Below are 24,962 nucleotides of genomic sequence, written 5' to 3'. Positions count from 1 at the left end.
GTTAATGTGAATATCGCTATTCAGTTGCGACCAATTAAACACAATTAGTCTTTCGTTCTTAATTTCGATCGTGGAAGCGTGAATGGTTTGCCAGACACTATTTTACTTCGGACAGTCGACTAGACGAGCTCTTGGTGCTCTCTCTCTAGAGATCTCTAGAGTCTGTATAATCGAAATAAGCTGCCTTGGTGTGGCCACAGCGTCTTGCGTCCCATTCATGATTCAAATTAGACTTATTGCGTGGAACAAGTAGCATCCGTGTGGACAATTTCTTAACGATTTGCGAAAAACAACTTTGAAAAATTGCTGCAACAAATGGTCCGTTCGTGTTACGTGTCGGTAGCGGTAATAAATGTGTTTCCTGCCGCAACTGTGAACCTTCCCTGTGAGTGCCATAAAAATCTATAAAAATCTTAACCGGAGCCTTAAAAAAACTTATTTTACAATGTGATTCCTGGCAGATGAGAGAGCCATTCACGACAAACATGACATTTGCGATTATGTGTGTCATTTCGGCGGAACACCCATTGCGTGTGCCCTTGTCTTACCACGTGGTTACCAAGTAAGTCGACCTTGGCAGCATAAGAAACATATCACATTCGTGGGGCGTAAAAATGGCTACCGAAGAACGAAGCAGGCCACAGAAGGGCAACATTTACTTCGAATGTACAAGCACTCGATACGCGTTGAACGAATCCTACACCAAAATGGCAGAACCGAAAATGGTGACGTAGAATTACATTTACAAACCCAACAAAACCTACCCATCGGCGTATCAGACGGCGTTGCGTTGCGTTCGTTCGTCGGGAGGAATTTGAACATTGTTCATTGTTTTGCTTCTGCTACATTTTGCAGTCTATGTTACAAATTGTTTCTGGTCTCCTCCGTGTGCGGCGGTGTTGGTGACAAGCGGCATTTGTTTTGGGGGTTGGAGGAGGGGTGGTGGAATTCTTGTTCTCCCCACATTTCTAGAGGGCCGTGGAATTTCACACCACCAAGGGCACCACCAATTTTTATGGGTTGTTCGCCCATTATCGTTTTTGTTGCGGCTTAGCTGAACCGCGCCAAACCATAAAATGACGGGCTCTGATTTACGAACATATGCTATCGATTATGTGCCCATTATGCTCGTGTGGTTTGCGGCGTCAGGAAGCACGGTAGCACCGCCGTTGGGTGATGTAATTTTTTTTCTCTCGTGGGTTGGTTGGTCGTTTAGAAATGCTTTCTTTTCTCACTTTCTTTGTGGTCGTGCCGGGAAGCGTGGCGGGTAGTTTGGGTTTTATTAGAGCAAGATTGACAGAAAAGGTAGCTAAGTGAATAAAATTGGCTGATGGTTGGGTGGAAGATTCTTGGTATGAAATTAATATGTCTGAATCATTAAAAGCAGACGCTACGAGGAAATTATGAAACACGTGTTGGTTGGTTTTTGCTAAGCTTTTCTATCGAGCAGAGCGCAGGGAGTGGAAGGTTTAATTAAAATATTTTTAACTGGAATTAAGCATGAATCTTCTTAGTTAAAAACACATTTTTAAATGCAGTCAAAACAGGGGATTCGAATGAATCCGTTTATGCATTATTAGGCAAAAAGGTGTGATCATTACTCACCAACTTACTCATTCTCTTGCAGAAGTCCTAGATACAGCCCAACAGTATAGTCGATACAGTCTAGATTCGTCGTCTGTCAATCTATTATTCCGGCAATTCAGACACACGTATTAAACTCCATGAATCCACTGTCTATCTTTATATTTATATTTTTAGTACTACGGCTTGACGTCGTATTGTCAACACCATATGTGTAGACTATTACAAATTAACCAAAATTAACAAGGCATTTCCTCCCTGTTATTTATCTTATTCCGGGCATGCTCGGTTGTGAGTCTGAGGTGGTTGCGGGGTGTGTATCCAGGTTGTTGGTGTAGATGATGGAAATGTTAGTTATCTGGATCCGGTTCTTTTGCTGTTTCTATGGATGTGATGGCTGGATTTGAGGTTCAGGTGTGGGCAGAGCGGATTTTGAATATCGTCCTTCCGTCTATCGGGTCTGGGCGCGAACAGTGTTCCTCAAGCACATAGCCTCAGCAGTAGCCAAAGCTCGACCAGGCCAGTACCGAACCAGAAGCTATAGGCGAGCTCCATCCCGTAACAGCAGGATCTCTGCTAATCACGATACTGAACTCGCCGACCACCTCCGAACCCAACGCCAGCAAGGCCGAACTCACTCCACCAAGGCTGGACTGGGATGAAGAACACTGTTGCATAAAGTCTGCCCCCCCACGCAGTCATTGAGCCCGGATGCCATTGTTCCGTCAACGGATCACTCGTGGCGTTACAAAAAAAAAAAAATACCAAAGACAATGACAACACAACGAATTAAGAAAAAGGTATAGCGGATATGGATTGGAAGGATAATAGGCATGTGGAATCAAAGGATAAGGCCGTTGTCTCTGGCGAATCGGAAGATGAGCCTCATGTAGGCGAGGTCCCTAGTCGCCAACACTTCTCTTATTTCTATACCCGGTCGTCTGCCGATGCTCTCGACTGCGCCCAGCAAGGAGGGTCTTGCGGTTTCAAACTCCACGCAGGACCACAGAAGGTGATCCACATCGTGAAATCCGTCACCGCAGCCACACACCTTCGTCTGAGCCAGAGTTATAGGCTGTAGATGAGCATTCAACGCGAAATGATTCGCCATTAGACATGAATGCCCGGTCCACAGAGAGCCCACCGAACCTAGGCCGCAGGGACACTTGGGGAGAGATCTAGAAAAGGAATCGCCCGAGATCATCCGCCTCCCACATGCTCTACCAGCGAGACAGGAAAAGTTGCTGTGGCAAGCGAAGAAACTCTCGGGCCGCGATTGGACGGTCGTAAAAGGCATCTTGTTGGAAGCCTGTTTTGGCCAGTGAGTCTGCCTTCTCGTTGCCGGGAATTCCACAATTCTATGATTTTAATGACAAGGAAATCCTGACTCTTACCAGCCTTCGGGGATCTTAGTGCTTCAATAGCGCTAAGGCTATCAGTACTGATCCGAAGGTCTCGCTGCTATAATCAATAGTGCGTACAAGATTGCGGCTAGTTCTGCGGTGTAGAAACTATACGGTTCCCGCAATTTGAAAAATGCTTCGGCGGACTCACTAAAAACACCGAAGCCTTTGAGGATGATCCATCAGTGTAATACTGACTTATTTGGTTTAAATGGCCAAACTTATCCATCAAGGGATTTGATACTGAAGAACGGACTAGAAGGCGAAGCGACAGCATTTCAAAACTTAGTTTTAGCGGCATCACTCCGGTCATCACTTCTAGGGACATGTTATGTGTGGATTCCATGCTCCCTAGTGCGAGTCTAAGACAGCGATACTGTAGCCTCTCTAGTTTGAGGATATGCGTGTTGGATGCCCAATGGAAGCTGTAATATGCTTCCATATTCCAACACGGATAGTACTGTTGTCTTATACAGTCGCAGGACGTCTGTTGGTTGTGCGCCCCACCAGAATCCTGTGACTATCCTTAGAAAATTGATTCTTTTACTGCATTTTTGCACCAGATGGGTGATGTGTGTACTCCAGTTTAGCCTTGAATTGAGATCACCGTACTGCTCGGTTTGTTTTTTCCCACATACGGAGCCAAAGATCCTCCTGAGCATTGTCCTCTCGAAAGTGGCTTTAAGGGTTTTGTCAATTTTGGACAGAGTCTTTCATAGAATAGTGTATGAGTACTGGGACTATAAATGTTCTATAAAGTCGTCCGTCGCGATAGGTTTGTTTTTTGGTGAAGAAATTTCCTCGGGCTGTAGTACGACCGGTTAACAGCCAGCACCATTGCGCATATTCTATTGTCTTAGCCATTGCTTATTAGCAGGGCTGCATGTGGTTCCAGCAACATTTTGGGTTTCGCCTCGTTAATCTCTTACCCAAGGATTTGTGCCACTCGCTTGATCCTTTGATATGCTTCTGCTAAATATTGAGATCTATTGAGCCTTGTTATCGAATCCGTTGGTACGAAGCGCGTTAGTGCGGTGCCGGCTCCGGAGCGGTCGTAGTGCAGCTCCTCGTTTTACTAGAGCCGGTCGGAGTTGGCTCCGGAGTTAATTTTTAACTGACTCAAAGGGTAAAGACTTGACGACGAGCACACCCGGAATAAGGAACCCTTTCACTGTTCGGAGAAGGAAAAGTCTCCCAACTAATGTGGAAGGTTTCTAGGGCCACGTTGATCTATCAGAATAAAAAAGGAGAAAGACGTCATCAGTAATCCTGGAAGTTATAAATAAGTAAAAATAACTTAAGTAATTTAAAGTAATCTATTGCAAAGGGCAGCATATACTATGTCGTTTTTAAAATTTGTAAATTGAATATCTCAAATTTGCCTAAATTTTCAGAAATATTTATTCTTCTTATTTCCTGATATTCAACAATATACTGCTTTGTTTGCTTTAAAGAGCTATTTGTAGCCATGAAATCTGGAAGATTACTATAATCTTAAAAATCTTCCCTTTTTAACTCGTGCATCACTCAAAATCTTAAGCCAGATACTTTCCAACAACGCAATTATACTTCGTACGACATTGGCGACATTTTTTTCCCCACTGCTCCGTCGGCATACAATTTCGTCGTCGTATGTGCATGTTCCTGGCCCGCCACAGTCCGTTTCACTCCTACTTCTTCTTTTTTTTTTTGTTCGCCTTTGATTGCCATTTTAGAGAAAAGTTGTTTGCCGCCACTCTCATCAACGGCGGGAATCTTGTCAAGTTATTTTGTCGCTTGCCAGCAGTTATAGCTAAAGTCAAACGAATTCTAGTATCCGACGAATCCTGCCCAATAACAATTGTTGGCAGGAAAACTTATGTCGTGCGCTTTCCGATTCGTTTTTCTTCTTCGGGAACAAATGTCTACGACTTGCATTTCTTTCACAGATAGAGAGGGGGGATCCTGTTTTTTGCATTTCCAGTTTTTTGCATTTGTTCCAGCACCGTTTTCGTACGGTTTCGAGCTATTGACAAGTTTTTCGTAGATTTCCGAAACGAGGTGCCATTCGTAAAGCGGCCGTTCTTTGTCCTACACGCTCTGGCTGCATTTGACAGTACATGATGAAGCTCGGTCATGTCAGTTCATCTTTTCTGCTTTTTTCTTCGTTCACCATGAAGTGGTTTCGCAACGGCAACAGCTTTCCCGTAGAATAAAATACCAATTTGGTGCCACTTTCCTCGGGGCCGCGCGCGCCTTCCGACGCTGTACACCTTTTAGCACGATCAACAATTCAGCCGCTACGTACGAGAACCTCAATTTTGTGCTCATTGTTCCGACAGCGTGGACAACTTTTCGGAAGTTCGAGGGCCTGTTGGTACTAAATTTAACATAATCTGTATAGTAATTTGGTGCAAATAGCATTCAAATACCGAATGGACAGCAGAATTCGATACGAGCAGCAGTGAGGCAGCGTGCAAGTGGATTTGGAGAGAAGTGGTCGGTTGGTTTAGACTTTTGTGTGGTCTGTTTCGTGCTGCTGCCGTTCATGGATGGTGGTCAGACCTAGCTGTTGGATCTGGATCTGGATACCCGGTGTCGGGTGTATCTGAGCTGAGGATAATAGGGTGAAAAAGCATGGACCTAGAAAAAATGGGAGCCCTTTTTCCTCCGTCTAGACTGGCGTTTTCGGTGTTGGGCGAAAGCTTAATTGAAGTTTCATTCTTTACCCGGGGATGCAGGCGTCAGTGCAGATATAATCGCAACACTAGTTTTGTGGTCTTTGGTGACTAATTAGTCCAATTGTGGAAATCGGAACAATGTGAGCGTAGCAGTTGGTTACGGTTAAGCTGCACTTCCGAGCAAAATTATAATTGGGTGTGCACCACGACACACCGGTCGCAAGTACATTGAATAGCAAGATTTGATAAATCCCTATCATGCAGAAAGGAATTGTTAGTAAGCAAATGTTAAAGTTTCGTTAAGGAGTTTAAATTTGTGTTTAAATTATATGGTGCTCGCATCACAACCTTTCGGGTTTTTATCAAGTCATCGCAACATGATTCTTCTATTATTCCGAATTTAAAGTTGTAATTGCACGTTCCGGGGCTGTGTTGACATTCTGAATGCGCAATGCAACATTACTATAATTACTTGTGGCCTTAAACGTATCGACAATTTCCGTGGTTTGCCCGCCCTTTTTTCACGGTTGTGCAGAAAAAGGCAACTTTTGCGCAGCACACGTCAACATCTGTTCAAGCAGCAGACAAATTGGTGGAGAGTATAATGTATGCCCTTTCAACAAATCATTCATCCTGTCAGCAAATGGGATCATTTCTTTTGATTCATCCGCCCTTAGATGTGCACCTGGATGGAATCTTTTGCCCACCGTTCGTATCCGAGGAACGCAACACTAACCTTCGCTCTTTCGTCTTCCTTTATCCTGCAGATTCACCGAGAATGGCTCGAAAGGCGGGCCGCGAAGCGGTCGGATGTCAGTTCCTCGAATTCACCTCCCGACTCGTTGGTAGCAACGACTCAGCGGACAACCTATATGCGAAAGTTAATCAAATTCAAGAACGAAAACGAACCGCTGTCAGAGAATGACATTTCGTTCGTTCCCCACTTCGGTAACGGTGCGGAAATCGGTGGCGGCAACAGTAATGGGCCCGTTGGTGTCAATAATGGTTCCGGGCCCGAATCGGCCCCGACCAGTGCCAGCAAGCAACAGGATCGGCATCACCATCATCAGCATCAGCATCATGATCATCAGCATCATCATTCCGACCGACAAAGTCAGCAGCGGACGAATATCCAGCATCATGGCGTCCCGGCAGCGTCCCGAACGAGCGAAAAAGAAATTTTGACAGACGATGCCGAACGGTACCGGTATGATGTGGTTTCGGCACAAGATGGCAACCGACATCCGAATGTGGAATCCGGGCCCCGGTCGGAAGATTCACCGACGGTTGTGGATGAAAGCGATACGAAGCAGCCGCTTGTGTACATTATGGAACCACCGACAGTAACGTCACCAGCGCCGGTACTAGAGGACGTTCGAGGCCCTGTTTCTGGGCTGAGAGCTGGCGAGTTTCCGGCCACAACAGCCGCTACCACCCCCCAGGTTGAGGAACCAACCGAGAAAATTGATGCCGCGGTGGTCGGTTCGAGCCACCACCAGCCGCAGCAGAACGAGAGCAGGCAGCAGCACAATGCTGCCGAAGCAAATCCCTTAAATAATGATTTGTCGGCCGGTACGAACGTAGCAACACTCGCACCTGCAAACGCAGCGACCACCGACCACCGTAAATCAAATCCAATGGCAACCCAAACGACGTGGGACACTGCTGAGGAAGCGCCTCCGAGCGGAAGGCCTTCGGCAAACGGTGTGGTCCGTTCGAGTGGGGTACCGTCCGGTGAAGAAAGGAAAAGTGTTCTAATGACAACCACCGACCAGGATCCAGTAATGCAGGAAGCTGTTCAAGAGCAGAATGTCGCACCGACGACGGGTTCTGTAGCCGGCTCGATGAATGTCACGGTGCGCAATCTTTTCGGCCCATGGAGTAACTGGACGGCTTGTTCGAGATCATGTGGAGGAGGTGTCAAGACTCAGGTTCGAAGCTGCTGGAAACGAGAGTAAGTACTATTTTTTGCTGTTCTCTCAACTCTTTCTACAAACACTCTGAGGCTGCATCATTTTCGTGCCGGATATGAGCACACTTCCGGTTTGGCTTTAGGGTAGGGAAAATTGATGACTGAGACTGTTGGCTAATTTGTGGTTATGTTAACACACTGTAAACACGATTTTGGTAGCGAGAGAGAGTATCTTCGAGAAGATTTAACGGTTGGATGATCCGAAAGATGTAAATTTTCATCTCTTCATACATTTTATTAAAATACTCCCAACTTCATACCGGCTGATAAAGAGCATTTTATGTATAAATTGTTTCTATTGATTTAATTCAATATGACTTAATCTTCAACTTATAGAGAAGACACAAAACCCGTTGAGCATATGCATTTGCACATCTTAAAATTATAACGACCGTGAGGCAGACTATGTACAATGCACATAGTCTTCAGTCGCCGGTGAGTCATAACTATTTCGTGCCCCGATCAGTGGTCGGTGGCATCAATTTGGTATTGGAGTTTTAATTAATTTTACTACACACAGAAAAGTTTCCATCCGGTTTGCAAAGCGTTCTTTCAATTACCGCCCGCAACGGCAGCAGCATCGGATCGGTTAGTTGAAGCAGTGTAAAAACAGCTCAACTCAACCACCGCCCAGAGACTGCGTGACTGCGAAATTCCACCAGAACTGCGCCGAAACCGAGCGCACAAAACGATCCATCGTAATCGTGGATTAGGTAATAAAAAAGTAAAGTTTATCTCATTTATTGCCGGCCGGCCCGTTCGTCCAGAAGCAGTGCCGATGCGAATTTAATTAAAGTATGAACGGAAAGCGCAAATGAGATTATGGCACTGTGCATGGGTGTGTGTGTGTGTGGAATTGAGCGAAACGCTTCTCAACTTTTGACAACAATTGGTTCGAGTGATTTCATTCAATTCCAAGTTTGGTTTTAATTTGCGGTTTTTTTTGTGTGTGCATAGTGTGAATGAAAAAGCATATCGATGATTCCACAATCAAAACTAAATTATAATTTTAAACAGTTTAATGAGATGAAGGGAAGTATTGTAGTTGTCAAAACTGGCTGATATGTCCTCTTAGGTCACGCCTGCCATTTTCTGGCTTACAAGGCTTAATGATACCCCGTATTAGAATAGTCAGTCTTCACAAAGAGAAAACGGTCGGGATAGGGTTTGAACCCCGGTCCTGCCTTATGAAGACCAGTGCCTTTGTCTACTCTATCACAGGGTCGCTCGTCGCTTATTCATTTCTAATAATAAATAAGAACCATGCCTACTATAACCTCCAATATTTGAATGTCATATGCGAAGGGGATGTATTCAACAATTTGCAATTCTGCAGAAAAAAATAGCCCCATAGGAATAAACTGAATTCTTCATGTTTCACAGGATTACGTTCCATTTTCCTGATAATGACACATCCATCCAAAACCAATAAAACTAAAGCATAATAAACCGAAGCGTAGTAAAGCCAACGAAAGTGTGAAAACTTTCTGCACCAAACTCCCTCCGATGCGTCGTCGTCCCCCATTGTCGGGTTCCATCGCACTACAATTTTCATCATAATCTTCATTATGTTCCGCTTACTGTCTACATTCATTTGCTTCGAACCCTTCGGCTAGCAGTGAGAATCCTAAAGGACGGTTCGTCCCGAGCATCCTTCCCGCGAGTGCAACAAGTTTTTGGCAACTGATTAAATTAAATCGCAAAATATAAATAATCCTTCGTCTGCTCGTCGTCGTCGTCGCCGTCGCCGCCGCAATAAATAGAGTATAAATGCCGACGAATTCCCCGTCTGGGAAAACGATTCCGCCAGCAGTATCGAGGATGAGGGATGCAAAGAGCAGCGAACTGGAGAGATGTGAAGCCAAATTTAAAGCTTACTTTACCATTCCCGTACTGGAACGTTACTACTGACTCATTGTTTTTCTTCTTTTCCCCAGCCAGTTAAGCCACCCCGAAAAGAAAGAGGGGGAGGCCTTGCCTTCGGGGCGCCATCGTCTGAATTTTTGCCAAAAGGGATTAGCTGTCCTCCGTTATGGAAGAAGGCTGTTCGTTGTCTAGTGCAATTTACCACAAACAGTTCGCTGAATAGCTGGGGTCAAGTGACGATGCTATCGGGGTGACCTCGATCATGAACTGCTTTGTAAGGTGAACTGTATTCAATTTTCTTGCGGTCGGTAAATTTTGAATGTCAGAGCACTGGCATGGTGTACCGAACCAGCCCTGGTAGTCCTAGTAAGTTATTCACCAAACGTTTGTATTCCGATGTTAAGAAGACTGTTGGATCCGTACGCAATCTGCTGATAGAGCTGCTTATGGCTGAGTCTAACAATGAAGATGCGTCGCACATTGGGCCACCCAGTAAGACCAACGGGAACTCTCAAATCGGTAAATTTAACTTTACTTATTGTCTCCATATTATTTAAATCTAAATATTGTTCGGATTCGTTCAATCCATTTTACCGTGTGCAGTGGAACGTTCTCATACAACCATCTCACAAACGAGTGTCACAAACGATTTTGATTGAATTGATTGAATCGAATGTATTTTGTAGTTCAACGCCAAGCACAGTGTGGCACAAACACCGTTTTCGGGTGGAGGATAGGCATCCTATCCGTGCGTGCACAGTGTGTCTAGCTCTCCACACAGCATACGTTCGGTGGAATACAATGTTGGTTGCAGTGCCAACAAGGACTGCACTTTCTTGGCGCACTTCCCACATCGCTTGGTGTCGTTGTGGTGGTTGGTAAATTGGTTATTGTCGGTAATAGAATTCAAATCATACCCTGATTATGCACTGACTTCCCACTCTTATGCACGCGTTTCTTCCACTGCTGACTACACAAGTTTTGCTAATGGGAGGAGACCCTTGCACTTACCCTTGGCTGTTGTACGGTTGTGTGGCTGTGTGGGGATGAAGAAGTTCGCCATATTTAGGGGTGAGATTCTCTCGCTCTCTGTGTATGCGCCGGGGGTTTTGGGTGGAAGTTGGAAGATGTAGATTTGTAGAGATTATTCAATGAATTGGAAGGCTAGATGAAGTGTTTATCTTCACAATGGTGAATGAAATTGGCTCGGGAAATGGCTTTCGAGATTTTCCCCGTTCCCATTCGGCAGCACGCAATCCCTACTACCTACGCTCGGTGAATGCTCCGTTGGCTGTGATGATTACCGTTTGTGAGCAATTAGAAACCCTCTTATGGTATTAGTAACGCCCCAATAAGGAGTGAGGTGCTAATTTAGTGATGCTGTCTGGGGGGATTAATGAAATCGTAGAAAAGCGTATACACTTTACATAGCTAAGGAAAGAGAATAGTTCAGTCGGGTCGCGTCAACTCGTCCATATAATAGTTTTGATTTCATTGATTTGACGCAGTAGCGTGGTTCAAATGGGATTTGATGCTCGGTCTTGCCGTGTGCAGACTGGCACCGCTATCTCATCGGACCTTCTTTTCAGTATAGAAAGTTCTCGAGCCTCGAGTGCTGAATTTTTGTAGTGTTACAATTAGTAACGAACATCAATTTATAGCTCAGAAATCTTGCCGTTCTACGATATTCGCCCGGACATGGCTTGTAGTATTTGATTTTCGCACACTGCTACATTTGCTCCCACCACACTAACGAATGTATATCCTACCAATTGAAAAGTTTACCACCAGAATTGGTGCGACTTCCCACAGGAACTGCCATTGTCCGTCGTCCACGTCCGTGCTTGTGGTATTTTTGTAATTAAGCTCAAGCTCGATTGCATGCTACCCGTGATGGTTTTTGTTTCATTTTGCATAAATTTGCTACAACTTTGCGTCACAACTTTTACATTTGCGCCCGTAACAACAGGACGGTGCACGGGCGAAAGGACAGTGACTGAGTGTATGCGAGTATGCCATTTAGCAAAAGTCCTCGTGTCGCGGCATCGCAGTACAGCACCGACTGCTCTGGCACAAGAAAACATTTAATTCTATCCGAGCGAATAAGTGCGGAACCCGTAAATGGATTCCGTTTCCGCACTAAATTTGCTGAGTTTCCGCTGTTTTTCCACCACCGGGCTAGCACAATGCGAGCAAAGGAAGCTTGCGTGAAGCCGCCCGATGATGGTGATGTGGATGATGATGATGGTGACGGTGCTCTGGTCCAAACTTGTCAAGGATGGGCTTCATGGATTTAAGAAAGTTGTATCCTTTCCGTAACTTCCGAGCCAAACAATTCACACGCAGCTTGGCGGGAAACGAAAAAAGGCACAGAAGAGGACCGGTTCCCCAGCGTCATCTTCATCGTGCGTTCTTTATCTTGCCTGTAACTGACCGAGCTACGCACCATAGACAAGCGGAAGTTTTCTTAACCGTGCTCGTGAAGAAAGCTGGGGAGAAAAAAGAAACGGCTTCCGAGATGATTATTTCAGTCACAAAAGGCAGCACAAGTGTCTGTCCGGGTACTTGTAGCTTGTAGCGTTTTCGCTGCGCTTCGCTAGACTTATTACTTAAGCCAAAAATTTGTTTCGTTGACGCGGTGGGTGCGGGAACCATCCTGGGGCTAGATGGCGTGCGCGCGCTACAATGAATCCCTTCAAGAAGTTTCCATCTGGCACTCAAAGTATCAGTGCAGCGTGTTAGTTCAACGCAAGCCGGCCGGTGGAGGCGTGAAGATAGAAGCTTTGATTCATCACCGTCACAAGTAGATAAAATACGTTTGTAATTCGCTTCAAAAAACAGCCACTTGATCTCCTGCCTGTCGGCTTGCGCAGCATCGTTTGGTCCGTTGGCAGGGGAGGGCTCGGTCGTTTGCTCCGGGTCGGAGCACGATAGCTGCACTTGTGCAACGGTTGCCAGCTAGCTTTCGGAGGATGTGACGATGGAAGTATAACGATGAGAAAACTATAATCCACTTTTATCTAATTATGCCACTCCGATGGCTTTTTCTCGCTCGCTTCTGCGACGCAAACGCTTGTTTCGCCGTTCCGTACGGTTTTATCGCTTCGGCAATATTTCGGTACAGCTGAGCGGGGGTTGGGGGATGTTCTTTGATGCAATGAAGAGTCCAATAGACGGACGAAGATCTGCTTGCGCTGCTTCGCCCTTGGATGGATGCAAATGGAATACGTATCTGCCGGAATCTTGCTCTGCTCTCGCTGGAAAACGTTCAAAATTTATTGGATTCATTAAAAATGTCGTGCCACTGGTAAAGTCAACGATTGCGCTAAGAACTCGAGCGAAATCTTCAAACCAGCAACAATTGCGCCAACAAACAAGCATCAGCGACAGTTTGAATTTTGACCGTAAACTTTACGCTGGCTGGGTCGGTACTTGAAATGAATTCATGCTTTTCACAACAGCAGAGTATTCATAGATCGGTACCGCAACTTCTTACGGCTACAGTCTCCTTTAATACAGCACCAGCCAGTGGACAGCGAACAAAAACAAAAAGGAGCGAATGCAAGACCGAAGGAGAGATCAGTAAAAATTGGTTCAGTATTTAATCGGATTATCAAAATCACAGCACGAAAGCAGATCCTCTTCCAGTTCCGAGCTTCCGAAGATGTGTCGTCGGAATGCAACGGGTCCGGTTCAGTTACGGGTGGAGCGGCAACAGATGAATGTATGCGGCGACAAGAGATTGCATTAGCTTTCTTCGGGAGGGAGATTTCTTTTGCAGCCATTCTAAGCCAGCCCGGTGGAAGCGTTACCGTAAAAGGTGTTTAACTTGTGATGATGAACTCGGTGAGTATGTTCGTTCTCGCTGTGCAGGGAGGTCAGCTTTAAGTGAACTTATGCTGAGCTTCTCGATGGTGGTGAGGTTTAGTTTTTCACGAATACCACCACTTTCGTTGGATGATCTGATCCGATCAACGAGCAGCGGATGCAATCTCATAAAAGATTCACACGTTCGAGCATTTCACACCCGACCGCTGCCCTGCTGGCAGCTTCCATACGGCACCGATGCTCGTGCTGTGGTTTGAAGACGGGAGATATCATCACGGAATATGCTTTTCGATTCAAACTTTATAATCTCATTCGATGATTGGTTGGTTCGGATTTATACACCTGTCTCTGTAAGTACGTGAGGCGATCCGTAAGTGTTGCACCGTGTACTGTTTAGCATCATGGGAAACACATTTCCTAATAAGTTGTGGCTTGTGTTGTAGTTTTCTTTGGGAACTTTTATCCATCCCGGCTGAATATTGGATGCGTCATGTTTTCATATCTCACAAGCAAACTTTTGAAAATGATGATTACATAGAAATGGATTATAAATATTAATTTAAAAACTTATGAATATTTTTTATGCAATATATTTTAAAAATACATTTTTTAAATTACTGGAATTTAAATTATACAGGTAAAGCCCTTATTCGAATTTATGCAGTGTAAGTAAAGAGAATGTATTAGACAATGGTTTATCCAAACTCCATTATGAAATGCATATTATACATTACAGGCTATATTAAAAACTGTGCAAACAATTCTCTCTAAGTAGGTCCAATGATGATACGGAGCAAACATCATTCTAACTCATTCTCATCTAGAGCTTAAAAAAATGCCATGAAAACATCACCAGTTTGCCGAATTCGTTATCCTTCCATGACATAGTTGTCTGCTCAACCGTATATCGCACAAAAAAAAAAGAAATTCCCACCAATTTCAGTTCCATTCCAAAACTGGCTACCTTGACAGCCGCTGCCACAGGCAATCTTGTCAAGCACAATTGTAACTGACGCGTACCAGTTGTTCGCCGATGTTGTAGCCGCCGCCAACGCCGCCAAGGCGTGTCAGCGTGTAATCGTGAGACGTTGATTATGCATGTCCCGCTCAAATGGTCAAAGGTGCGAAAATCCGGTGCGATGTTGGCCCAAAAACGTACCCACTATCGGATCGGGCCATATCCCGAAAGGGTCGTCGTAATTCGCCGCCCAAAAAAAGAACCTCCTCTTCTCTACATGGACCATGGATGTGAATGGTGAGAAATGGGGACTGTACTTATCAGTCAGCCGGCTGGTTGGTGATGGTTGCCGAAGTGAAGCATTATTGTGGAGTTGTGATCTTTGCATCAGTAAACCGCCGTACCATCGCCACCGCTTGAACCATATCACGGATCGCGGCCAGTTTCCTAGTGTTGTACTGGAAGGTGAATCCTAGCTTGAAACAGTTTTGGAACGGGAGAAGATCCACCAGTGGGCACCAGTGGCTGATTAACATAACATCCTCAACGCAGGTCATCCCTTCCAACCGGTGTTCGCTCACTCCGGCCACCGAGTTGACTCGTTCCTCCACCCCATCTCTTTGCGTTTGCTGGAGCTGTCAGTTTTCATTCGACTCCTTTCATCCTCACAATGTCGGGAAGCGATGGAAGACGACATCTGAATTAACGAGAACCATGGGTAGAGAGCTGCGGATCGGTCGTGCATCGTGCGATCGGATGGCTAGATGGCGGCGGCGGCGGTGTCGGCAACGGCAGCGACTGCATGTAAAAGATTAAATAATTCAATTTAGTCACCCTGCTTACGCTGGCCGAGCAAGTGTGAGCTGATTTTCCACCGTTTACTGCTCCATTGACGGCGGCTGGTCGTAGCCCGCTTGGGGTTGTACTTTTCCACGCCATTTTAACAGTGCCGCACCGAGCACGGAACGCAATCTGACAAGACATTGATGGATGCGCTGCCGGGCACACTGCTAGCGTTAGAATTATACTGGTCATTTACATTTTGGGCCGGGTTCGTCCAATTTCAACAGATCGGGCTCCAAGGGGGAAAGTTTCTTATCCTGATGCGGAACTGATGCGTTCAATTAAACTCCCAAATGTCGGATAATTATTGAGCGTGTTTCGTGGAAAAGCAATCATCGGCCATCAATTGAATGGTATCGTAGTAATATAAATGCATTGAATATATTACGCCCGCGGCTGACTGACCGATCAATTTGTAATGGTGGGCAATGTTTTGTGTGTGTGTGTGTGTGTGTGTGTGCGTGTTTGGGCGTGTTGTGTGTTCGACATGATGCTTTACCGTTGAAAACACCAATCCAGAGGTGAAGGTTGTTTTGCGAGGAACAATCCCACACAATAAAACATGTAAACCAAATAATTTACAATTACAATCCGCAAGCAGCAGATCAATATTTTACTATGAATATTGATAAATTCTTTTGTGCATGCATAATACTGCAGCATAATGTGTATGTACTCTGTGGTCCGTCTGTTTATCCTCCACTTAAAGGTAATCCACTCGGTCGGTAATTAATCTGCAATGTGTTATGTGTACAACGTTGCAGTTGTTTTCCTACATGCTTCCATCCTTTCATTATGATGAATTTCAAATGGGAGATCCGTTAAAGAATTGGTTACAAAAAAAATCTTTACTCGAAAATGTTGATACTGATGAAATTTTTAAAGAGAATAATTGTTTCGTATTTATCACTTATTCTATTTTTCACAGATAATTATGTATTATTTATTTTAATTCAAGTTGTTTTTTGTTTTTGCCTTTGCTTTCCTACAGGTACATCAACGGTAAAAAGAGCACCAAACCTGCAGCCGAGAGTTTCGAATGTATCGGAATCATCAAGCGTTACCATTTGTGCAATGAACAGGTACATTAGTTGTGGTTCAGTTAAAGCTCCTTCGAGACTCTTATCGCGTAGTTTTGTTCACAGGAATGTCCCACCACCGATGGCGATTTTCGTGAGCAGCAGTGTGCCAGCTTCAACAGCCAAACGTTTCAGGACAAACGCTACATTTGGGAAGCTTTTGTGAAAGGTATTTTTCTCACCTTCGGTAATGGCAATAGTTCACGAAATAAACGCTCCATTTGCTTTAAACAGAGGATGCCGAATGTGAGCTGAACTGCAAGCCGATCGGTATGCGCTATTTTGCAACGCTTAACAAAACGGTCATCGATGGAACGCCTTGCTCGAAGCCCACCGAATATTTCCGCCGCAATAACAGTGGCCGTGGAATATGTGTCGAAGGACTATGTAAGGTATGTACCCCGGGTGGTGTGATTTAATTCCTAACATTGCATTGTTGCTTATCGTACATCTTACCACAAGCCGTTAATATATTGAAGGATAGCCCTCTATTTGCCGAGCGCATCTAAAGCAATTTCCTTTGAATGCCGTGCTGACTTCTAACGAAGCAATAAATTATGAAATGCATCATTGTGCAATGTGAGGTAAAAAAGGATTCACTTCTGCACACACCAAAGCGTTCTGTGGGTGGTACCCTTTAATGATCTGAATGACAAGGACCTGTTTGCTTTTGTTGTGTGGAACGTTTAAAAGCGAGCTGTTATCGGATGAGAAAGGTCGTAAAATCCATTTATGTTATGGTTATGATCGCATACTTCAAATTTACGAGCTGTCATAATCGTGGTCGTATGGTTCATTTGCGGTATGTTCCATACACATTGTACTACAATTTGATTTTTCAAACAGCACCAGGAAGAATACAAAACCAGGGAATACAGATACAGCACAAAAGAATGATTTATTACACACAAACATGAATCCTTACCTTATACCAACATTAACCACGTGTTCCTATTTTAACCACGTGTTCTTAAAAGTGGCGGGAATATTCATGGTTGCTGATGAAAGCTTAGCCTCACTACCGACCTCTATATTCGACTAGCGGAACCTATCGAGCGTGGTTATCTTCTCGAGCAGCTTTTTCACGCGATCACGCGTGAGTCATGCGCAATCGTTGCGATCGTATGCGTCATCCAATCGTGTCTGAGGGCATGAATGTGTGTGTGCTGAATTAAATTAGCTGACTTAGTTTATTTGCTTTTTGGCTACACGTGTTCATTCATTCGCGCTCTGAGGATGGACTGTCAGATGACAAGAAACATGCTGAAGCAGAGGCAAAACATTGATGGAGATCGTGCTGGAACGCCAAATTCAGTGTTGGTGGAATTCCTGATTAGATCAGCTGCAATATTTTGCAATGCTTAGCTTAGAAAATATTATCATACGAGATAGGAAACCATATATTCTACTTATTTTGTCTGGCAGCTGATTTCATCCCTCTCAGTAACGCACATTCCCCATCGCTAGTAAATCTATAACATTTGGGTTTTTTTTTTCTTTTTCATCCATAACTTTGATTCCTCGTCTGAAACGCCATTGTATATTTACATGCCACTCACGTCGGTTCGTACCATAGTGCACGAGTTCACGCTCCTTATCCGATCTTATCGCGTGCCCTGATTGATGATGCTCATCATTATGAGTAATTTGTTGCAAATGAGAATCGTCCTCTGGCCTATGCGCACAGCCCATCCTCCACGCTATCAGTTGCGTGCCATCGACATCCCGCACCGTGGGGAATCGGTGAGTGCGTGCGTGACCGTGCGTATGCAAGAAAAAAGGATTCTGGCCGCGAACTCATCTCACCGCAGTTATGCTCCACCCTCGCTCATAATACGGTATAGCCGCGGGCTGGAGGTTAAAGCACTTGATGCGTCCGTGCACCATAATACCCGTAATAAACCAACCATGAAGAATCGGGTTCTGTCTATTGAAGTGCAAAATTGATACCATTTCATGTTGTGGCTAGCAGCGGCGATGTAAAATAAAAATACAGAGCATCGAGTAATATGATAACAATTCTGATTGGATACTTACGCCACTATCCATTTGGTGTACTGTACGCATAAAAACGGTTGCTTTTAAGCAAAAACAATGTTCCAACGCGTTCCCGTTCTGCTCGGCTGGACAAAGCATGTATTTGACACAGAATTTTTTCACGCTACAAGGCAAATGTGTGACCGCGTATGCTAAGCGTAGGAGCATTCAATTTGCATACGGACCTTTTTAAAGCCTCGCCTAATCCAATCGTCCAACAACTCCAACAAGGCAGTCGCAAAATTCGCGCCACGACGGAATGAAAATCCCCGTCTTTAATTCTGCTTTACGGGATTCCGATCGTAAAACTCTTATCGATTGGTGTAGAAATAGAAACGGTCCTCCGTAACGGCTTTTGATTGAAAACGATCGTATTTTTATGAATGGCGCCTTCATTCCTGTCTCATCAATTCTTCTGATCGTTCCGAATGTCGATCCACGCCGGTCGCAAGTCGCCAGATAATTCCCGCCCAATAATATACTCTTCCTTCGGTCGGACGCCATGTGCTTTACGTTGTGTCGTCCGTTGATAGCTTCATTTGCGACGAAGCGCAAAGCAAGCGAGTTGATATGATGGAGCCGCACAGTGACGATCGGATTGATTTGATGACGATTGAATTATTTACTCGTTCGACCTCGGTTAGTGATGTTGCCGATGAATCAATCCCGCAAGGCGATGGAGTGTGACTAATTTATCAATTCAAGTGGGGAGGAGGTTCTGCTTGCGAGTGATTTACGCACTGCGCATGCAGACTTGGGGCTTGAGGTGCCTGTTCAAAATTCTTGCTGAGTCTACGATCGGTGAAATATCGGTGGTATGTGATTTCAGTGTAAGAAACGAATATTTGTCTGAACATCAGCGTGAGAGAATTATCTAAATTTACTAACCAATTAACCAATTATCTAAAGTGATTTATTTACAAATATACAATAGATGATACATGGAAGTATAATCCATGGAGCATGCCTGATGTTTAATAGTTTTTTGGAAATTATTTAAGAAAATATCATAAATGACTATGAATCTCATAATCTTTCTCACCGGAAAATGGGCTCAGTTGCTTATTTTTAACATTACACCAAAGACCCAGACTTTCCAGAAAGCAACACCAACAGTCAAAACATGGATGAACGTTCATGAGAAGAATATTATGCAAATTCTACTGCTTAACGATTCAGCACTTTTTTTGGAAATTAACTTTTGTTAGAAATAAGCTCTCATTTTAATATTTGATTTGCACGCCTTTTTTTCTTCTTCAAACTAGGATCATTCGTTTCAAAATTTATGCAAGATTGTATCGCTCGTTCACCAAACAAACACACAGCGCCAACGTGTTGAGTTCATAATCATAAATGGCAGCATATCGATTCGATTCATGTAGGAATGCTCACGCTATGATTTATAATTTATGTTTATAAATTAATTGGAATTAAATCAAACTGTCAGATGGAATGAATAACAAACCCCCCCCCCCCCCCCCCCCCCCTTTAAACTGTCAAGTGGAATCAGCATTACGGTGGAATAAAGTTGTAAAATCAGCTCATCCCTTAAATACATTTGAATTTAAACATTGAAAAATAAAACACGCACGGCCACCGGTGGGATGTTCAATCCGCGCCCCACCACGCAACAAAATAGAATAAATCGTCGCTGCGGTGTAGGAATTTCTAGCAATCCCATAAAAATGCTGTTCATTCGCGGGGCGGGCCTGCACGTCTTCCTCGATGCTGCCGCTGTATCAATTTTTCCAACCAACAAAAACTCGTGACCGAAAACAGGCGGCGGTGAGCGGGGGGGTGCTGAAATGATTAGCGAATGATTTAAAACAGAAAACACGTCTAAACGCGCGAGCACCACCATAACACGTTCCGTATCACGGGTGCTTGACTTTTACTTCAGTGTGTTTAGCCAGCCACTCGGTTCCACTTTGCATTTTGGGGGATTTTTCTTCATTTGTTTCCAACACATGCCTGCGTGCAATCTCACCCACCACCCACTAACGCCTACCAATAGAACCCCCACCACGAACCGGGGGGATAGCGGTTCATCTAATGCCGTTTAGCAGGCGAGGTAGCAAAAATCATTGACTAATGAATTGGGATCGCTCGTGGTTTTTATTTTATTTTATTTGGTCGGAAGCTATCCGCGGCTTCTGGTGAGTGATGGAAGAACTATTTATAATGTCGGAATTTAATTTAATCTGTTGCGCATTTAGCCTTAGTGATGAAGCCAAACGCAAGTTCGTGCAGTGGTGGATGTAATTAAAACAGGCCAGTTTATTTGTTAGATCGTGGCTATTTATTCAAGGTTCATCCGTAAGCCAGTTATCAGATTGTTAAATCGAATATCAAAAATCGATTCCGTTTACACGCCAAACTCATTATTCACGATTGCAAATGTTTGCGAATAACCTGTAGGTCTACGGAACATGTTCTGTTCAAATTGGAAACGAGCGTTAAATGAAATCTTTAAATAAAATCGTTTATCGAACGCTCGCCGTCAGATTGATTCTGTGCCGAACGATTACCTTTTCGGTGTTATCACATCAGCTAAAATTTAATTTAGCCAATCCAGTTATTGTTCCCAATCGCTTAATAATTTCATCACCATGGTCCTGGTCATGATGAATAGTAATGCTAAACAAACAATGCTCCAGCCTGGCAAACAAGACCAAAAACAACAAAAAATTCAGGTCCTCCAATCGGATCGCAGAGATGGCGTGAGATCAAAGAGGAAAAACTCATCGTCATGGAGATTTGTAATTTAGCACATAAATAAATAATGCCCTAACCCCGGAGCACATTGCAGCACGATTTATGTCCCGAACCGACCGGTGACACCTCGGTTGCGTGCTGGAATGTGTGGAGAATTCGTCGGCAGTATTGGGTCGGAAATTACTACTCCGGCAACATCCCGCCCGTTCCCATTTGCTTCCGGGTTTTCCCATTCTCGGCAATAGTCCATCCGCACGGCTCTGTTTGCTCAGCGATTGTTCGAAGCAGCAAACGGCATACCGACTACTCCAGAATTGTGTTCAGCCGTTCAAGTTCAATGGTTATGTTTATGCAACAATTAGGAACCGGTGCTCCTCCGGTGTGAGCAAAGCGTGTGCGTTACCGTGGACTCGTCATTTCATAGACCAGATGGCCACGAATTTAGGAATTATGATTATGAGCCGGAGCGTTTTATTTAGAACACTCCTGTGCGAGATGTTGCGGAAGGTCAGATAGATGAAAGTTGGCTACGTAGAAGCCGTAAACAATACGTGAAAAGATGCTCGACTCAATAGCACCGTCCAACAACCCCGGCTGCCCGATGCCGATGGGTTGGATGGTGCCCTTTTCACGTTCGATCGTGCTTGAACTTCGAGCATGGTGAAAAATAGATCACCTTCGTGGATGACGTTATAGTGCGAAAGGTTTTGGACGGGATGGAATGGCGTAGCGTAGTATCGATGCTGCAGCACATCGATTGTCGAGAAAGCGCGCCCGATATCCATCGAGAGTCGAGGGCACAGGCGAAAGCAATCATAATTTGAATCCATCAGGCGCGACCGCCGTCACTCTTTACGCCGCTACGCACGGGTAAATGGTGGAGGATCCACACCGTCGTAGGATCGGCGTTCGTAGAGCGTCAGTTTAATAAGCTATTTGTGCGATACAGCTTCAATTGAATTGAGCGCCAGCGATGGAAGAGGTAGAGAATTAATCGAATTCCTGTCTAGACCTTATGTGCGCCACAATTGCGTAGCAGCATGCATCTATGATGCCGCATCCGTACAGAAGGGGTAGAGCTTTAGAACGGAATCTTTCAGTTTCTGGCTATCACAAACCATTTTTAATATAAATGGAGAGTAAAACGTACAAGACAAGCACTTCAGTAAAGCAAAATTGATTAAAACGGCAGTGAAAATTACGTTCAAATTGCTGGAGATAGGTAATCATAGGGTCTTTGGGTATTGTGCTTCGACTTCTACGTCGATTAAGATCTAGACTGAAAGGTAATTCTCATATTTGTGAAAAAACATAATCAATTGCGTGTTTTGAGCATTATGTCGTTCAAGGAACTCACTTTGCTAGTCATTGTCTTCTGCTCAGACAGGGAAGACTTCGACTGAGGATTTCTTCAACTGAGGGTCTTTTTCAACGTGCTCACGGCGTGTTTTACAAGGGACGATCCAGTGAACGCGGAGATATCAGCGTCGGTCTTCACACTGCAGAACCGGTGATCAAATCCCATCAAGACCCGCCTCGTCGTATCTATATAGCTATGGGAAAAATCAAGTCAAGAAGAGCTGGAAATAGAAGGTCGATAGCTTTCGAGGTTATAGTGCCGAAGCTGTGGAATTATACAGTCGCAAGGCTCACCAATTTTTTTTAAATCAGTTTTTGTTGCATTTTACAGACTTACCGACTGTTGGGCGACTCTTGGTGAGTCTTAACCCTCACTAGATATTCCAGCTTCATCTAAAGAACTAAGAAGATGTTTGCAGAGGCCACATTTTCTATGGTCGGTAGTAAAAAATAAAGGGGTGGTTCGGTGGCCGAGGCGATAACGGCGTCGGTCTTCAAACGACAGGACTGGGTTTCAAATCCCATACAAACCGCCTGCACGTACGTAGGGCTGACTACTTTGCTACGCCAGGCCGAGACCTCTCGAGATGGTAGTGCCAAGGAAGAAGAAGAAGTAGTAAAAAGTGGATTACCATCTCCAGTTCCTTCTCTCAAAAAATATCGCTAACAGCACGAACAAATTTTCAAGCGTATTTCCATTACTTATTTGGCCATGGTCATCGCTTAAATCCCAATTCTTAATTCTGGATTTTGAATGTACAGGTTTGACGATGATAAAACCGTGTTCCCTGATGACTGTTTTTTAATGCATTTTATAACATAAATTTTACATTAAAATCTCCATTGCATCAATAGAATTACTTCACTGGGATGCTTGAAGTAATCATTGGAAAGTTTAATCCTCACGCTTTCATTTTAATACAAATTATTTGCAAAATCAGTGAGTGTGTTTCCTACGACTGAGCGTCCTCCAGCCATCGACGCTTCGTTTTTAATAATACATTACCATTCAATCCGGCCCAGTCCGTCATCGTCGTCCTGTGAATGCACTGGTCGGCAAACCACATACCAGACGATGGTCGCCAGATGATAATGACGATAGGGTTTGACGATAACGATGTTTATTCAAATTTCGTTACCGATATATCAACGTACGTCTGTCTTGTACGTTCGTCCCTGCAACCAACACTGACATTTGCACCACTTTGAGGGTTATGCAGTCTCCGGATAAAGTCCGGATGCGATGATGAGCGGCCCTCCGGTTGAAGCTGTATAGTGTAAGATGCGATCACGAGATCAATATCATACTATTTGCTATCTTGATTGATTAATTTATTTATTTGCACCTATACAACGGCAAAATGTGCTATGTACGTAAGAATCTCTTCCAATCCTACAAGGCTCATGGGTAATATACTAATGTTGTTTCAGTAAAGTTCCTCTCATAAACGTTCGTTCGTTCTGAGTTCATAATCTGTACATAAAGTTCTTGGCTGTTGATTTTCAAAACATTTTAAAAGCCGATTTCTTCAGCTGTTTTTCACCAACCAAAATCAATTTCATGGTATGTAGTTTTCGCACAATTTGTTGAGGCTTAAGCAACACGCAGCGTCCGGCTCCATCCAGCAAATGCGCTATCCATCACCAAGCTTGACTTTTCATATTCTAAACTTCAGTCCTTCGGTAATGCCAGCCACGCACAAATTCTTTACAAACAAGCGAAGGCAACGCTCACACGCCCGCACACACCCAACGAAAAAACCACTAGTCCAGTTAAGTAAAGATTTCCCGCTCAATCATGTCGGAAAGGTTGTCTGCCCTCCGTCACGTTCAATGCGGTTTTGCTGGTGATGATGGATGTGGCAGGCAAAAACGGTGCGCTCTGGAACAGAAGTCTTGTACAAAAATTCATAACTTCTGCACTTTCTCAATCTTTTGCGGGACTTTGCGAGACCGGCCAGTCCAGGAATGCCACAGGACAACAGAAGCATATCAATCAGTTGGTGAAATGTTTGCGAAGCAAGGCATCGTGGTGTGTTCCGTCGATGCTGGTGAGTCGATGCGGATTGCTTAGTTTATGGACCCGATTAAAGAGCACCCATTTGATCCTTTCTGTGGTTTTGCTGAATGTAAAGTTTGTGTATGCAGAGACTATTAACGTGTGGGTGTGGGAAGAAGTAAATGTGCAGCTCGGTACCATCCTAACACAGCAAACCGGAGGCGGGTGAGTGGGGCAAATAGTTTGAATACTTACTGGCGTTTGCAAGGGTTGAGGTAAAAGCGGCAATACCATTCTGCCGAAGAAAAGGATCCCTGAAGGTGTAAGTTCTCGTTCAAATCACCATGCGCTCCCATCATCAGTTCGTATTGAATACGCTCGCCCTTTCTATGGAGCCGGCCGTCGTAAGAGCAAATGACAAAAACATTTTTCCCGACTGTAGAAAAAGGGCTTGCGCTGCCTCGTTTACAGGTAGTGTGTACTAGCAGCTGTCAGAAAGGATAACCGGAAAGAGACTCCTTATCCATTCGATTTTTTTTTTTTTTTTGTTCCTATTTCGGCCGGTATGGAGCACGAGTGCGTTTTCCCGCACTCTGGCGAATGCTCTCCCGGCACGATTGCCGATCGTGATGCTAGCGTGCTCTCGTCGCTCGCCATTC

General features: G+C 44.4%; 1 protein-coding gene across 2 annotated transcripts in view; it reads left to right on the top strand.

The window, feature by feature from the left end:
- Positions 1 to 24,962, top strand: part of LOC118512435 (thrombospondin type-1 domain-containing protein 4) — an 86,492-nt gene that overhangs the window by 26,842 nt on the left and 34,688 nt on the right. For both annotated transcript variants that reach the window (XM_036056896.1, XM_036056897.1), the window contains exons 4-7: positions 6,415 to 7,601; positions 16,106 to 16,196; positions 16,260 to 16,362; positions 16,428 to 16,585. In XM_036056896.1, the coding sequence (XP_035912789.1) occupies positions 6,415 to 7,601; positions 16,106 to 16,196; positions 16,260 to 16,362; positions 16,428 to 16,585 (1,539 nt within the window). The remainder of the gene's footprint in view (positions 1 to 6,414; positions 7,602 to 16,105; positions 16,197 to 16,259; positions 16,363 to 16,427; positions 16,586 to 24,962) is intronic.

This window comes from Anopheles stephensi, chromosome 3 (genome assembly GCF_013141755.1).
Source record: "Anopheles stephensi strain Indian chromosome 3, UCI_ANSTEP_V1.0, whole genome shotgun sequence".
In the NCBI taxonomy this organism is placed as follows: Eukaryota; Metazoa; Arthropoda; class Insecta; order Diptera; family Culicidae; genus Anopheles; species Anopheles stephensi.
This window is presented reverse-complemented; position numbering and strand designations above follow the sequence as displayed.